The following is a 17,699-nucleotide window of genomic DNA, read 5'->3' on the forward strand; positions in this document are numbered from 1 at the left end:
CCATTTCGTCCTTGCTATCGTACTCTCTCTCTCTCTCGCTCTCTCTCGCTTTTCCTCTCGACCCACTGTTGCTGCTGCTGCTGCTGCTGCTGCTGGGAAACACAACGAAAGTGAATTTTTGGGCCAAAGGATTCATTATTTTCCGCTGCTGGCTTCACTTCCAAATGGCTGCGTCGCCTTTCCCTTCTCCAAGCTAGCCGGGTTTGTGTTTTGCCGAACCGGAACTCGCTTTCTCGCTTGCACCCAAGTGCTCGTGCATGGTGAGCTAGTTCTTCCTGCACCACTACCCTTCTCTGTGTGCCCGCAAACACCCATGTACCACCACCGTATTTGCTCCTGATGACTAAAACTTTCAACGCCACCAACAACAAACCGTGAAAGAGAGAGAAAGAAAGAGCGCGCGGAAAACAACTACCGAACGAAAAGGACACCAGGCACATCCATTCAGGGTTGAGGTGCCCTTTCGGGCAGGATTCATGATGCTGGTGGTTTGGTTTTTGCTTTATTTTACTTAAGTTTTCTTTTCATCCCTCCCTCCTTTTTCCCGTTTATATTCATAAATTTATTTTTGTAAAATAATCCAACAGGCCGCCGAATTGTGGCACACGCGTGCCATTGCACGCACTTGGCCACCGGAACCGAAACCACCCCCAAAGCTGATGGTGGGGGTGTGCTTATCGGGCCAAATTGCCGGTCGGCCGAGGGTGGCATTTATATAAATTATAACCAACGGCGGGTTTGGAGCGACCGAATATGAACCGAGTTCGTTCCCGGACCCAGGGCCGCCATTTTCGGGTCAAAGCACGGGGCACACGGTAAAGTTTCGGGCGGTTCCTTTTTCCATCCTCCCAACCCCGAGCGGCCCCGAACGGGTTGTGCCCTTTTGCGAAACCGTGTCAGTGTCACGAATTTGTAATTATTAAACATCTCACGGGCGGTGCAGGGAAGCTCTGCAGGTGATTTGTGGAAGGCGAACGGTGGATTTTTAATTCAATTTCGATTCAATCGCGGTTGCTGAGCGGAATTCGTTCCGCGTTCTCGACTCCTACACGTGGAAGTGTGTTCTAGGGGTGGTATAATTGTACCCTTTGATTATCACCATCGTTTCCCGTGCCTCTAAGACAATTACGAGCTCAGCTCGATCGGGCCGTTTAAAGCTCAAGCCGCGAATAATCGGCGCCATTTGGAGGTTGTTTATGGTTTTTAGTAAAATCCCCAAAATGTAGAACACAACTCAAACGCACAATTTCGGGCCAACTCAGCACCCGGCACGCATTATCTGCCTAACTAGCTAAACTTGCAATATTTGCGTTTGCTCGGTGTTGCGAGCCACCTCGGCCAGTAATCAACACGGTCGCTTCGTGGAAGCCCACCTCTGCTGCGAGGTGCGGGCAATAAAAATTATTATAAATTCCATCCAAAACGACCCCGCGAGACTAGCCACGCGTTGAACGCGCGTTGTTCCCGTGGGCGGTGTTGTGTTGCTGAATGAGGCTGGCAGACTTTCGAGAGAGACAGAAGGAGCAAAAAGGACACCCAAAAAAGCATGGATGCCACTCAAACCAGAACGCCACAACCAAATGGAGTGCTCTAGCTCACGGAGGACCGCCGGGTCTCGGCGCTATCAATGGGCCAGGGGATTCGGAAACAAAACTGTCAACCGACCGAGCGGGCAAGCAAACACCAACCAAACATTATTAAATTTTAATCCTCCAGCTCAATTTTGCAGGACCAGCGCCCCATCCGGCTCGGGTATCTCCGGTTCCGCGAACGGAAGGACTATATTTGGTTGGTAGTTACGCGCACGCAAAATTGTCCCGAAAAAAAACGGCCGCACCAACGCTAGGCACGCAGGACATGCGAGAAACGTGAGGCAATTCATTTTTTTTTCCTTCAAAAGTTCCACTCAATTTCCCGCGTCTCGAGTGACGCATGGACCGATCGGTGGGTAACGCTGGGCTGTCCGATACCGGAATGGTTCGGGGATGAAGAATGAGTCCAACCTTCGCCAGCGACCGATAGGCAAATGTTGGGAAAACAGTCTGGGGGTTGCGCGAAAAAAAAAATATGCAAACAACGCCAAGACCACGCGGCAAGCAAAGCCAGCCGTCAATCGATGGGGTAAACCTGCAGCAAGCGTTTCTACTATCGTTAGAGTTCAGTCCGATCCACAGACGGACGAGTGCTTCACTTGATCCCTCGGTTCAAGGAAACCACGCCAACAGGAAACCGGAAACTGGCCAGCATCGGGAAAAACATTACCAATCGCGAGGAGACCCCATCAGCCCAGAGGAAGTGGTTGATTTTTTAAACATATAAAAACGACAAAGCAAACAAACACTGTCCAGTCTTCACACGAGCGAACCAAAAGGGACAGAGGACAAATAGGAAAATAGAAAAAAAAACACCGGCGCGAAAAAAAAATATACATAACAGGAGGAAGAAGCAAAAAACGAATACATCACCTACGCCGCGCAGCATGCGATGTGTGTCGCGAGAAAAATTAATTTCCGCGAGCCACGAAACGAACGTCGCGTCCCACCGGCATCTGCCACCCAGACCCTACCCGACGGATACATCATTTTCTTTCATGTTGCGAGCCGCCGCTGTGTACGCACACTGCCAAAATCGATAGAGCGAACCTGGCGGTCAGGTGTTGGTGTGGCTATTTGCTTCCACGAAAGAGATCTGCCTCGCGAAATAATCAAATGCAAACAACCTGCCTCGATCCAGCGGCGGAGACCAACCGACCGCGCGAGAGGGTAACAATTAAATCAAAAGGAAAGTAGATTAGCACGCAGGACGCTCCGATGGAAAAATGTATAATGTTCTAACACGAAAACTCAACATGCGAACTAGGACCAACAACAACAAAAAAATACTTCACATGTTTTGGCATTTTCACAAAACGCGCAGTAGAATAGCCACACACAAACACCACCCAGTCATAGACGGTGTCACAAAATTCTCATCCTTTCTTACAGCGCCAATTTTGCGTATGTATCATTGTTTTTACGCCAACGAGCACATCGCGAGCGGGTAAAACGCGAACGCGACGGGGCGAGAAAAAAAAAGCAGTACTCCAAGTCCCTTCCTTCGCACGGAACACGCAAAACAACTCACTGCTCTTAACGAGTGTAACAAACACTGCATCAAAAGGCAAACAAAAAGGGGTAAAGGTTCCCGTACCGGCAGCTCCATGGTGTGTCTACGCACCACAGCCACAGGACCTTCCATTCGAAAGATCTTCAGAGCTACTACGCAGTGACACCAAACGGTGGCATCTAACGAGAAGCAAGAAGCCGTCGAGGAAAGCAGCCAACGTCCTCCTGTGGCCACCGGTGGCCAACTCGAGACCCACCGCACGGACGAGCTTGTTAGGCAAACACCCTTGCGAAGGGATCCGTTGCGAGCGCGAAAAAAAAAACCACTCCCGCATCACAATAAATCGCGCGTCCCCGCGAGCATCGACCGGACGTTCGCGCGGTTTCCGTGAAGGGTGAAATGAAAATTTAAAATAAATGTCTAATCCTTTGAAAATCCGTTTCGCATTTCCGTTTCCCTCTCGCCGTAGGGCCCCCCACCCGCGTGTGTGCGTGTGTACAATGGCTTTCCTTTCGATTATTCGTGTCCATTCGCGAGAACCATTCCTCTACACAGCCGCCAACACACATAGGATGTGATAACTCCCATGTGACCAGGCGAGAGCTAACGAGTCCTCGGAAATCGCACACCTACCATCTGGCAGACGCATCTCTACTCCCGCCTGAACGGATGGGAGATGGGAGTTCCTTACCGAGGTTGTTCGTGCGTATTATTTTTTAACGGAATTTGTTTCAATATACGTAGCGCGGACAGCAAAAAAAAACACCAACAAAAAAAAGGCTAAATTATACAATACAAATAAAATCCATTTCCAGGACCCATAGCCCGCACGGGCCAGTGACACTTACCTCCACAAACCAACGTCACGTCTGTGAGGGTGGCCGAATCGAAGAGGTTGGAGAAGGCCGCGGCCAGGTTCGACGAATAGTTGCTCCATTTCAGGCAGTACTGTTGCTGATCCATGTTGGAGCCGTTTGCCTGCCGTTGACACAGCGTTCCGATAGTGACACTTTTCTCGTTTTCTTATCTCCCGCTAGCGCACGAAACACACACACACACTACTCTTCCGAGCCCGTCGTTTTTACCTAGCGGTAACGACAGGCTGGCGACGGTTTTCGACGTATCCCGAGAGGACGATCTGGAAAAAGGGAGCAAAACGAAACGAAAAGTGCAATGTTAGAAAAGGGCTGGCAGCCAAAAATAGCTCACAAAATATATAGAATACAGTAGCGGAAAAATAAAACAACTTCCGAAAACAGGACATTCTACCAGGCTAAAGGACATTCTAAGGCCCACCCGATCAGCGACAATGCGGAAAAGCGCACGGTGGGTGGCCAACACTGCCCGGGGGGGGGGGTTGTGGTTGTGACATCCATGGTCGAAAAACTCAACCCGAAAGCCCAACCAACCGATTGTGCCTTTACACGCGTTCCACATAAATCTTTGATTTATCTTCGATCAGAATGCCTACCGGTGGGTGGCCCGGTGGTAGCAGGTTGGTTTGGAGGGCGCTTCTACGTTTGAAAACGGAAATAAAACCTCCATCCTGGACGCTACCACCCACCACCAGTGCTGTTGCCGGAACAACAAAACGACAATAAATCTTGAATGCAAGGAAAGCGCGCGCTCGTTCGGAGAGAAAAAAAAACCATGGAAGGAAAAGTAAAAATAAAACATAAAACAAACCATCCATTAAAATGATGGTAGGCTGCGCCGATGGTCCCACGTCATTCACCTCGAACCGGTACCAGGACGACCGATATCCTTGGTCGGTATACAAAACCCCCCAGTCCCAGCAGGACTTCCGAGGCTTGCTTCGATGAGGTTCTTGTTCTTCTTTGGGTTTAGCTTTGTGGTTGTCAGTCCAATACCCAAAAACGCAACCAGAAGCTACCGCAAACAAATCCCGGCGACACACGAGCAGAGAAGCAAGAAGACGAAAGGAACGCAAGCTAGAACCGAATTCCAGCGAGATCGATTTTCTTTCGCCAGCGCAAGAAGCCGACTCCCTTTCCACGAAAGATGCGAAAAAATAGCGAAATAAATCTCCATCGGGTTGGGTGTGTCTTTCAAATTGTCGTTTTGCATGATTCATACGCAGCACAACAGCCAGCTGTACTTAATCGCCGGCAGTCTGCTGCTCCGCAGTGACATATTTTTTCGACCACAATAATCTGTCCCACTTTTCCGTTGGATAGCGGGGCGCGAGAGAGCGATTAAGCAATAAAACATAGCTACAAGCAACAGGGTGCCTTTGGCATTTTCCAGGACGGAATGGGAGTATCACACGATCAATTGAAGACTAACGAAAGCCGATGTCCTCATGTTGCAATAAAGCAATCTCTCATAAACTACCCAATCGAAGGCGTAGTCTCCTCCAAAGGCAGCAGCAGATCCGATGTGACCTCGACGGGGGTTATAGGTAAACCAACGCACGGTACGCAAAACTAACACGCACATTTACCCGCCAGCCTCCGGCAAATATTGAGTCTGTGGCGCCCGTCGTCGAGGAAAAGCGCTGCCATCGCAAACGCGCGGGCACTCTCGAAAGGCGCAGATTTTGGGCACGGCCCGACCAAAAAACCGCACGCCCAAAAACCACGCGCAGTTTCGTCGATCGTGTCGTCGAAACTCGGCGAAGGCCCTTTTCCACTCAGCACCGCTCGCTTGCTCGCTCGCTCGGTGCGACTGCAAATATTGAAAAATATTCCGATATTGAGCAGCACACCATTGCCGCCGGCGTCAACAGTGCGCGCCTCATTCGAAGCCTCCGGTCTGTGAGAAACGCACCGAAACACGCACCGTGGCCATCTTTTGCGAGCCGTCGATGGGAAGGAGAGACCACCTTCAAAACCGACGATGGCCCCGAACAGACGAAAGGGGTGCGGTGGCTCGGTGTTGGGCCGCGAGTTGCGGAAGAATGTTCGTGATGAAATAGTTGTTCAAATATTTGAACTTTATGCTCCAAAACAATGCCCGAAAAGTGCGTGAGCGCGGCCGGTTGTGTGCGCGTTCCGGGTTTGGGGCGTGATTCGAAGCCACTAGCGTTGAAGGGCTGACATCAGCCTCAGCTGAGTGAAGTGTACGAGCTGCTCTCAACCAAAGAGATGCTCTCGGGTTAGCAAAGAAACATCCATACAAACCCAAAGCACCTGTAGTGCAGCGCCATGAGATACTACTTTTCACGATTTAACGAATTTCCCGCCAAAGGAAAAAATAAGACTTTAATCATAATCATTACTTGTCCGAAATGGCTTTACATTTGTGTTAAACCATCGCTGCTTCTGCTCATTACACCGCAACTAATTCCGCTCATTATCATCGCTAAATGGCCCGATCGCTCGGCCCCCGGTGCAGCTGCCGGATTTTATATTCCCATGGTAAACCACCCCCTGCGATTCCGCGCGAAAATGTATTCAGCCGCGTGTCTGCATCCGCACGTTCGCGCTGTTTTGCAAACAATCCACTAATTGATTCTTCAACGCCGAGGTGCACGGAATGCACAACAGCCATGCTAATTAGCAGAACACCATCATTCGCCACTGTCACGGATACAACACATTCGGTGTGTGTCGTCCTTTATTTTTGTTCCTCGCAACGTTCGCCACAGCTGCGCATTGTTTCGTCCGAGGTTCCGCTTCTTAATGATGGAAATTAGGCGATCTAATATGCGATCGTGCAAATCGACACCTCGGTTGGGAAGGTGAACGAGGGATCATGAATGTATACCTCTTCATTTCTTTCATCTCTCGCTCTCTCTTTCTCTCACCAGTCCCCGATTGTTGCAGTATGCAGTTTTTGGACCCCCTCCAAACCCAAAAAAAGTGAAGCCGTGCGCTCATTTTCGAGCCAAATGGATTAAATGTGTTTCTTTTGTTTTGTTTCGTGTATGTGCGGCCACATGTATGCGTGTGTGTTTTGGAGTATATGTGATTTTTTTCCTACTTTTCCACAAGGGCACCGCGTGTTTGTATGATTTCAATAACACACACACACACGCACTCATACACAGAAAAGTGCCTTTCCTGCAGTGGGGAAAAGAAAGAAAAAAATAATAGACACATATTCACCCCCGCAGCGTGCACCCACTCGCCCATCTCCCACCACTCACTCAGCAAGCGCATCATCACGGCCGCATCCGATCCGGAACGCACTTGCGTTCAAAAGCGCAACGCAACACAAGAGCGACAACACGCACGCACCATCGCACCGCGTCTAACACGAAAGCGAGAGAGAGAGAGAGAAAAGACCCACCGAAAACGCGACTGTCGAAATTTCGGTTAAATAGATTTGACCTACAAAAGTGGGCCGGTTTCGGAGGGGCACATGGCGTGAAGATGGAGGTAGGTAGGGTGGCCGCGGTCAGGGGTGGTTGGGGTCGGGTGTACAGGGGGTCGAGTGCGCACATTCAAGCACACCCCCCCCCCCCCCGGTGGCCCCGGGACCACTTCCGCCGGTAAGCTCTTTTTGAATGTGCGTACACACGCTGGAATGCATTTACGACGGGTTAACCTTTGAACGTGCAACCGGAATGTGCTTTTGTGCAGTAAAGGTCTGCTGTATGACAAACGAAAACCAGTTTTTTTTAACGCTAATGCCATTTTGGAGACTACATTTGGTGTTTTGCTTATGGGCAATGTATCAATACCCAAGCTTAATATCACTTTTATATCAACAGCTGCACAGCATATGCATTCGTAATAGGCAAATGCATTGAAATGAGCATGCTTGTGTCAAAACGAAAACCTTCACCGATGCGAGGGTTAACACAAAACCACCCCTCTCAAAACCATAAAAAAAACCCACCCCACAACGAAGATGCGCTGCAGCACACGCAGACCGACCTTCCGGAGACATCACACATTCCGAGGCCCGTGTGCCAAGTGGCTATTGCACTTTGGTACGCTCGCCTCCCCCATCGTGTATCGTCCGTGAATGCGCTAATCAGCAATTAAAAATGCATGAGCCTTAACAGCCGAAGAACGAAAAAAAAAAGCAAGACTCGTCCCCCAACCCACCGAAGAGACCTGCAGCAACTGCGTACGGCTGCATACGGCACCAGCTGGCAACAGCAGCGTTCTTTGTTAAGGGTTGCATTTGCCGCTCGTTCACTTTTGTTTTCGGGGCACATTTTTCGGTGCTCGTATGGTGAACCCGGGGACAGGGGGTGGGGGTTTGGTTGCGTTTTTGTTTTCGGCCACTCGTCCGGTGGCGGTGACCATTTGTGCATCGATGCCAAATATTGCCGCGCGGCGGATGTAACACCTGCCGTGGAGTCGGAAGTAGCATTGCCCAAAAACAGTGCAGTGAGGCTTTTAATGAAGGGAGACAACAAAAAAAAGAACGCATGCACACCAACGTGGGGTTTTGTTTTGATTCTTTCTTTTGTTTTCCACAGGTTGGGGTTTGGTTTTTTTTGTTAGTTCGTTGGACTTAAAATGGACACCAAAGAATTCAACCAGCACGTCGGTAACGCGGTGCTCGGTCATTGCATGCGCTATATAGATGCATTTTGATAGAGAATGGTAGCCAGGCCTTCGGTGCCGGTTGGTACCCTTTAGCAGGCCTGCTTTTAAAAAAAAACCACTGTTTTCAGCAAACCCAACACGGTAGTTTGGGAAATTAATTCCCGGTACCTATTGTGGGGTTTATTTTTACATTTCCACTCCACACGGAGCTCTCGGACGCTTCAACAATACAATCCCCAACCTGGCAACAATAGTAACATCGCAACTAATCGACCTGCAGCTGACATGTGACAGTGAAACGAAACGTAAGGGATGAACCGACATCCCAGGGCTCGCTGCATAATACAGCTCCGACCGTTTGATGAATCCCTCCTTGCTATAAAATGTTTGCTAGCAACCAAAACACCCATACTTGGCTAGCCGCTCCTGAAGGGTCGTCCTGAAGGGACGAAATGTCGACATGTGATGTGCAAATTTTAAGCCCTCCCTTCCACACAAACACACACACACAAAAAGCCAATCTTTCATACCATCCAATTAACTTTGACGTAACCTATGGGTCCCTGAAGGGCGGAAGAATGGGCCCCTTTTGCACAAAGAAGTCTGCGAGTGGGTGGTTGCAGAAGCATAAAAACAAGATTGCAAAAAAAAAACGGAAAACCCTGCCCAACGGCGTGAGCCATCTGCACCGGCTGCACAATTTACTGCAGCGTAGGCCAACATTGCAGTCGAAAAATACGCCCGAGCACTATTACGCTCCTGCGGGAGTTCCAAGCGCAAGTTTCATTAATCCATGCAAGAAAGCATAGCGCGGTAAACCTTCGTCTCCATCGTTAACATCCTCCTGCTCGGTGTCTCTGCCTTGGTGGGGGGAGGTCCGTTTCATTTTCTCGGAAAAAGGAAATCCATTGCGAAGAGGTGGAGGATTGCATTATGTTTCGTTCCACCCACACTCGCACGAAAACTCCCTCTGCATCAGGTCCCCGAAAGGACTGCAGTAGCAGCGAATAGAGTAGCTTCCTCCTTCGGTGTGTGTGTGTGTGTGTGTGCGTTATGCCGGTGGTACATTTTGGGTTCGAGTTTGTGCACGAAACGACACACACGCCAACGGTCGTCGGTTCCTAAACGTTATGCAACATCTTCCTTCAGTACATACGGCTCATCCCTCGGTACGTCGTTATCCCGGTGCCAGCCGTACATGCCTGCATAATATATGCTCGCCGGCGATACAGCGGCGCAGCATATCCTTGCACACATTATCCTTTCCCACTGCACCACAACGAAGCACCCGTGTTTCGGTAGGATGGATTTCTCGTCCCTTACGAGTGGACGAGTCGCGATACTTGCTTCTGGCATTGATGGAGATTTCCTCATCCTTCCACGAACGCGCGAGTCCCTTTATCGAACAGAACCTTCTCCTCCCCCGTTGATTGCAATCCCCTGGCAAACCCCCAAAAAGGGGTTCGTCGCGTTTACTAAACGATACGCTTTTCTTCGCTTCAGCTCCAGGAGACGCCGTAAACACGCACACGCGCTCGATTGGCATGCGTTTCGCCAGATTCCGGAGGTGGTTCCTTTAGCGTTTACATAAGCCCTCACTCAACTGCTGCAAGGCACCAGCCATTGGTGTGAGAAGGAAATTCCATTACCAGCTACATTCTGCCTGCCTGCAGCTGCGGAGACCCGGTCCTGCTATGTATTACACACTCGCAGGCAATGGCAAGAAACTTATACCCGTGGAGGAGAACTGCATGAAGACGAGGAAACCCGGTGACGCTCCGACCCCATCTTGACCTCCTTCTTCGCCATCCGGTTGCATCATCCGGCCGCATCGCAGGCACCGCAATGTGTACCGCATCGCCCAAAAGAACCGGCTCCCAAAAAGCCACCCCGATCCTGAGTGCTGCATAAAATTAAGTGCCCCATTCCACCAGGGCGCCGAGGCCGCTTGTGCATGTTTCCACCCACATCCTGATTATCCTGGCGTAGTGAAAGTGAAATCGTAAAACATTTCCTCTCCCCATTCCGGCCATGCTGCCATGCCCCCATGCAGTTCCGAAAGCAGCAGCAGTTCGGCATGCGATTATGCGCAACTGCAAGTGCGCCCGCGTCATCGTCGTGCCGTTTTACGGGCGCGTCGTAACCACGTCGACGGTCGTGCAGAATTTCCCATTCGCTTCTCCCCACCCCGGGTTGCAACGAAAGCGGTGGCGAGGTGCCACTGCATGTATCCTTGCCCTTCGGGTTCGTCCTCGAGCGCCGCAAAGACTAACGCAGAGTGCACACGTTGGTGGTTCGCTTTCACTTTCTTACGGGACGCGCGCTGTGGAAAATCCGACGCTGATGGTGGTGGTGGTCGTTGGCTTTTCGCCGGTTGCTGGTGTAGGCGGGTGGCTTGCATGTCGTGGAAAATCCGTAACACAGACCGAGAGTCGGTGAGCCGGAATCCCCGCTAAAAAGGCGCACCATCGAACGGAAACCAGTCCCAGGATCGGCCCTTTTTGCAGCGTCGTCGTCGTCGTCGTTGCTGTTGGGGGTTGGCGTTTTATTATGTTTCCGTTTTTCCTGCCAGTCGGGAAAAGAGGGGGGGGAGGTTGTGTCAGGGGGGCAAGCGATGACTTGACATGGCCCCTCACTCGCATTCCCAACCCCCCCTTTTGGGGGAACTGGGAAAACTGGCAAGCAGGTATTGATTTTACCCGTGCAACCCCTAGCTCACGCCTCGTGGGTTTTCCATCAGGAAACAGGCGACTGGCGGTGGGGGAGGGGAGGAGGATGGTTTTCCCCAAGGAGGGTGGCATTAATTTCCAGCAAACAGCGCTGCTGCAGCTGCGTACCGATTTTACGAGCCGCCGCCATCATTCCGGGCGGGGTTCGAGCTGGGCCTGCAGTTTTATGGCGCGTTTCGTGCGTTCCGTTGCGTTTCTTCGCGCGATGGCGCGTTCTGGTGCGAGAATGCGCCCGGCCCCGGAACGTCGTTTGTCCCAAAGCACGTACGGAAAAACGGACGGCTTTCCTTTCTCAAGAAAACCGCGCAAATTGGAAACGGCCGTCGGTCGGTTGACGGGGCTAAGGGTCGCAAAACCGGGGTCGGGCGGTCGTTTCTGTCGGACTGGTGAATGACATAAAAAGGGTTAAACGCATTTCGGAGCTCGAAGGGGTAAGAAAATTACAACCCCGCTGCGAACCCCCCCAACGTTTTTCCTTTTCCCTAATCTCCGGTATATAGAGCGCACGCGGCTTGCCATAAGGAAGCAACCCCCGAGGCAACGTTTAACGATGACCAGCAACCAGATATATATATAACACGCCCGGCTCACAAAACGCCCCAAACACACATTCCCCGACGAGGAGCGACGATGTGGTGTTGTGCTTCATAAAACTGCATTTTATCGTTGGTCCTTAAAAACATAAAATTTACACCCTCTTTACACGCCTCGGGGCCCCAAGCCACGCAGAAAAGGACGTTCCCGGACGGGCGAATGGGGACAGGCGCGAAAAAGCATTGCCCTGCCAGTAACGGCGAGGCAGTCTTAGTGATGGATGGCGCCCGCTTGCTCTGGATCTCGAGGCGAAGATGGTTTGAAAAATTGCTTGCATTTTGCGTGCGGCGGTGAAACGTCCTGGCGAATCCGACGGATTTGTGAAAAAGAAGCGTCAACGAAACATTTATCTTAGGACGGATTAATCGTCATTGTCGGGAGGACTTGGCGTCTTCGCGGATTGCGAAAGGTTACGGAAGGTTTGACGTGGGTATGGTGCTGTGCGGTATGCTGGGGATGTAAAGGAAATTTGCATTCTAAATGCGAGAGCGAGAAAAAATGTGAGGAAAACCTTCCATGGAGCCGCCTGGTAGATTCTCGTTCGATAATGGGTCACGCAGGATTATGCCACTCAGCCAGGAAGCGTACATTTTGCATCATTTAGAGACAAGTTTACGGAGAATTAAACATTTCGACTATTTTGCCCCACCCAAAGTGGCTTTTTGCAAGAGTTCAACGTGATAATAAACGCCCGAATCGAAGTTAGTTCACCCGTAGGCTAATTAACGACGACTTCCGGTGGACGTTGGTCAACTCGACTCGCAAAATCAATTTCCCGAAGATCGTAAAACTAAATGCAAAATCAAACTCCACCCAATCAATCGAATATTACCTCCGTACGCACACGCACTATTCGCGCAAGATTTTCGTTCCCCTTCGTGGGGGCAAGAACGTACGGGAATAATTATAACTTTGCGATAATAAAAAACAAAAGCGAGCACCAATAACCATAACCGAGCGAATCGAACTGCACACGAAAACAAACCCACGCACGCACGCACTAATGAGCGATGATGTGGTTATGTGTTTTCGATTCCTCTTCGGAAACTGGCAAAAATTCGAAAACGGTGTTGCGTTTATGGCGAGTGGCAATTTTCAAGCCGCGGAAAACCAACCACCCGCGGGTTTTGCTGCAACGGGATGCTGACCCCCGGGTAGGGGGAACTGCCTCGGTCTAATAATTCGTTTATTGCAACGCCAGCCGCTTTATAGCTGGTCGGGCGAAAAATGGAGAGAGAGAAAAATCGTACACTTTTACAGCACCGGCTCTACGCACAAACGATGCAATTTACTGTGCCTCTTCATCTCCGGCCAAATGCCTTGCGTGGCCGGGAAACGATTGGGCCACTCTAGTGCCACCCGAAAAGCCCATCCGCCAGCTCAGCCAGCCACAGAAAAGTCGCCACGCACGCACGCAATTTTAAACAGCGACCATCGCTTCGATTTACAACGCCAAGCTAAACGGCAACGATGGCAAATGCCTCTGCTGCCGTCGCCAACCCATCTATCATCTCACGCCATTAGTGGACGACCCGGGTGCGTAAGGTTCTGCTGCGTGAAAGCATTGCCAAGCAAAGACGAAAAAAAAAGCAGAGAAAAGAACGCAACGTCCATTAATATTTATACGCACATTTCAAATTATAAAACATGCCCATGCTCTCGCATGTTCTGTGGCGTTGGAGCGACACGAAACCTCTAGTCGGCGGAAGAGCCTAGCAGCCGTTAAGTCGGGTCTGTCTGTCCTCGATCGCCAAAACGTTCACTTCATAAAAAAAAAACGCTAGACAGATCCGGGACCTAGAGGTCTCACAGTGAAGGCTGCTGCACGGTGATGACGAAAGGGACGGATGTTAAAATGCGTAAATCGATGCATAAACCATTGGTTGCAAAATTTGCAACGTCAAACCCAACCTAGAAAACGAGACATGATGGATTCGCTCGATGCTGCTCAGGCGACTTTCAATTTATATTGCTCTCTAACGCACCCGAACTCTTCTGTCTCTTAAGCTAGCTTTTGCTCTCTCTCTCTTACTCCTTTATGGCTTCATGGTGCCACAACGCACCATGCTTACGCACCGCCAACTGATCGGCTGTGTTGCCTTCAGACGGTTTTTGGCTTCTTTTTTTTCCCACCCAAACCACCCCCCGGTTGGCCAAATTAACGGCTCACGAGCCACGCTGCTGTTGGAGGCTTACGCACACGAACGCACACAACTTACGCACTCTCGCGTACACCAGGTTGACCTCACGCAACACAAACGCACACCACTCGAACACCGAAACGCATTTTTATCGGGGCCAATAGCATTGCCGGTGCGCAACCTGACACCCCTCCGAAAGGGGGGTTGTTTGGGAGGGATTTCCGTTTTCTAGCAACCCCCAAACAGGGGGTGAGAACCGTTTTTCGTTTCAGCAAAACCCCCGGGGGGTTGGTTGGTTTGTTGCTACGCACGATCGCGAGACAAGGGGGCCTTCTCTGCGTGAAGGCTGTCCCCAAACGCATACGCATACGCATTTTAGGTGACCGAGGCGATCCACGCAATGGCACGCAGCAGCTGTTGTGGGTCTCTCCCACCTTCACCCAACACTAAACAATCAGCACCGAACGGTGGGAGAGCAACAACAACAACAAAAACCCCAGACTGGTGGAAGAGTCTGCCTTCGTTGAGTGAGGGGGCTTTTTTTTGTTAGGTGTCTCAAAAAAATTGGCCACAAACCGCAGCTGCAACGCAACCGGTTAGAAGAGCTAACCCCACGCTAGACGGGGTGGATGCGTAACGCACCTTTTCATTGTGCGGACGTCCTCGACCGTCGTCGCGGCTAATTCTGCCATGGACACCTCCCCGCGACTCTACGCTTAATTCCATGCGCCATTCGCCGAGCCAAACGTAAAATATATGTTGAGTCACAACACACGGATTCGCGCGTGGTTCGGTTTCAACTTGATGCCGCCTTGCGATGTGTGGCGTTCCCCGGTTTGGGAAGCGATCCTCACCTGTGATGGGGAGGTCGAGGAGTTTGATTACGGTGGTTTGGGCGGTTTTATCGGTCACCCCCGTCTGTCAAGCTTTTTCTTCGTCTCTTATCGATCCTTTTAATAAGTTTGCCAGCCAGCCGGATTGCGACGCCAACTCGTGCCACCTTGACTTTTCGCTTCACGCAGTCCGCGTGGAGAGATCGCACACAAATTGTGCACGCGGCCTTACGCATGGTGGTTTTTCGGTTTCGAGGGACTACGAGCAGAGATCAGACAAGCGTGCGGCTTAGTTAATCCATTCGCATTTTTGCTTTCATCTTTTTCCTTTTTTCCCCTCACTCTGCGTATCATGCTTTTCTATCTCTCGCCGCCCTCCCTTAATTTGAGGGAGCTTTTTCCACACGCAAAAGCCTGCCAAAGCGTAGAGAGGCGGGTTTTTTTTCGGCGGTTACCTTGCGCGTCTGGCTGGTGCGTAAGTTTTCCGACCTTGACACCACTTTTTCGGTACCGCGGTTGCTGGGATCGTGAGCAAAACTCCACCCCCTAAAATAAAACCCTCCACCGTTCACCAAACCGTGAAGTTAAACCGTCTCCTCTGTCTCATTCGCACGGCCAACGGATTTTCGCCAAGGTAAAGAGAAAAAAAACGCAGATGCATTTTGATATTCCGAGGGAGGCACACCCACAGAAAAGAAAAAGAAACCCCCCACACGCCAACTGGAGCAAGGTAATGGGAAAGTACCGAATCGTGTTAGAGGCAGCGTTAGTTTTCGTTTGCGAGTGGATATGCTAGGGATTGGCTTTGGAAATTGTGCGTAAACGCATGACGTCGTGTTGTCAACTTGAGCGAAAATTGCAGTTCACACTCATCAGGCTTTTCCGGGGGTTTAATCATTGATCGCGTGGAATACATAACGAAACCCTCTATATTAGAGAAAATTAGATTTTCCGTCAAATTCACTGATACGATATCACAATGGAGCATGCATAAAGATTGAATCAAGAAATGTGGAAATATCCACAATAACGTACGCAAGAAGCCTACCAAAACTGGACAGATGCTGCTTCATACTCATCATTTCCTTATCCACTGCAGACACGTTGCGGAAAACGACAGGCCGATTTCCCTTTTTCCCCAACATTGCTGCGTTTGACACGTCCGAAGGCAAAAATAATTGCATCCAAAAATTCAACCACCCCGTCCTAAACCAACTGCCACCAGCACGACGTTGGTGTATTCGAATTGCCATGCCCACGTAAGCTTGTACGGCATTTGCACACAAAAACTAACAACCCAGACGCGACAACGCTGCACCTGCAAAAGTACGCACGCACGCAATAAGACGGGGTGCAGTTTTCCACCCAAGCGAAATGAACGGGCAAAGGCGCAAAAAATAACAAACAAACAAACCAAAAAAACAGCACAAAAACCATCACATACCGACAGCACAAAAGAAAAAGAAAACCCCCCTAATAAAATAGTACATTCGGGCAGACATATCAAACGCAAACGCGCTGGTGTGGATTAACGGAACAAAAAAACATCCCACATCACACGACCGGACCCGTGCTGATGTGATGTGGAACATTTGCCTACGCTACAAAGACCTAACCAAAGACGATGTCGCGATGGTGGCCTTCCATTCCGCAGCAGGAAAATGGCAAACTTTTCCGAAAAAGTCGCTCCTGTAGTGGGCGGAATGCACTTGGCAGCCTGGCAGATCCCATTTGGCCGGTGTCCCTCATTGTCCTTGAAGGCTCTTTGCGCGTTGCGGCCCCCGGGTGCGCCGTCGAAATTGGACGTTATGAGATGTTTGGAAACAAAAGGCCAACGAGAAGAGAAAAAAAACGGCATCATTCTCGCTCAGTCCCACGCCCGACCGCCCGGGAAAAGCCCCTCATCGGCGACAATGCAAGTCAACAAGGCAACGAGAGCCCACGCCGACCAAACCGCATATACCACGCCGCGCCCACTCGAAGCGAACGCAATTTTCTTCGAGAACGCAAACGTCGTTGGAACTGCCGGCGAAAGAAATAGAGAAAAAAAAATAACAAAAATAGCCAACCAGCCACACAATAAGAACGAGTCTCCGGCGTCTGACGAAGGACCGAAATGGATGGTTTTCCGAGTTTCATCGCAAAAGCTGCACCCAGAGACCGGTACGAACGAAAGTGCGCTTCATTTCAGCCGTCTCAGCTGCCAACCGACCGTGCCTATGTTGCAGGGAAAATGTACACCAACATCCGGGGCGGTCCGTGCAGATGCGTAAGGACGAAGGCCTTCGTCCAACGGTTTCTCGCTCACTCACGTGCTCTCTCTCTCTGTCTGTCTCTCACACACTCTAACGCATTTGCTCCAACCCAAAACGCACAATCCACCTCCCTCATCCGAAAAACCTAGCTTTCCTCCAAAAAAAGGCTCCGCTTTTTCATGCGTATGACAAAATAGGCTGTTCCGACGCTTGAACGATCCGCCGCACACCAGCGCCACCATCCCCAACGAGCCCACTTCCACGGTGGCCTTGCACACACAGCGCCTCGGAGGAGGCGGAGGGGAGGAGAGGTGGTGGAAAACCCGGTGAAACGGTGAAGGACGACGACGACGCTCGAACTCTCTCAACTACCTCCTTCGCGCGCCGGGAATCCATCCTAGCCGTGCCGTCGTTTTCCTCCGCTGCGTGAAACGCAACCAGCATGGCGGCGACCAACGGAACACAGGACTAGGCCTGCCCGAAATATCTATCCCCTCCCCCCCTCCCCTCCCCCACTCCCCACCCACCACGCCTCACGCGTCGATGGTCCCTTCAGCAGGCCACCTTGCCTTCG

The 17,699-nt window shown here is 50.9% G+C and overlaps 1 protein-coding gene across 1 annotated transcript in view; it reads right to left on the reverse strand.

The window, feature by feature from the left end:
* The window catches only part of LOC128726120 (zinc finger protein chinmo), a 32,395-nt gene extending 28,327 nt beyond the window's left edge, over nt 1-4,068 (reverse strand). Inside the window, exon 1 of the mRNA XM_053819908.1 lies at nt 3,954-4,068. Coding sequence (XP_053675883.1) covers nt 3,954-4,068 — 115 coding nt within the window. The remainder of the gene's footprint in view (nt 1-3,953) is intronic.
* Between the last annotated feature and the right edge of the window lie 13,631 nt (nt 4,069-17,699).

Source organism: Anopheles nili, chromosome 3 (genome assembly GCF_943737925.1).
Source record: "Anopheles nili chromosome 3, idAnoNiliSN_F5_01, whole genome shotgun sequence".
Classification (NCBI taxonomy): domain Eukaryota; kingdom Metazoa; phylum Arthropoda; class Insecta; order Diptera; family Culicidae; genus Anopheles; species Anopheles nili.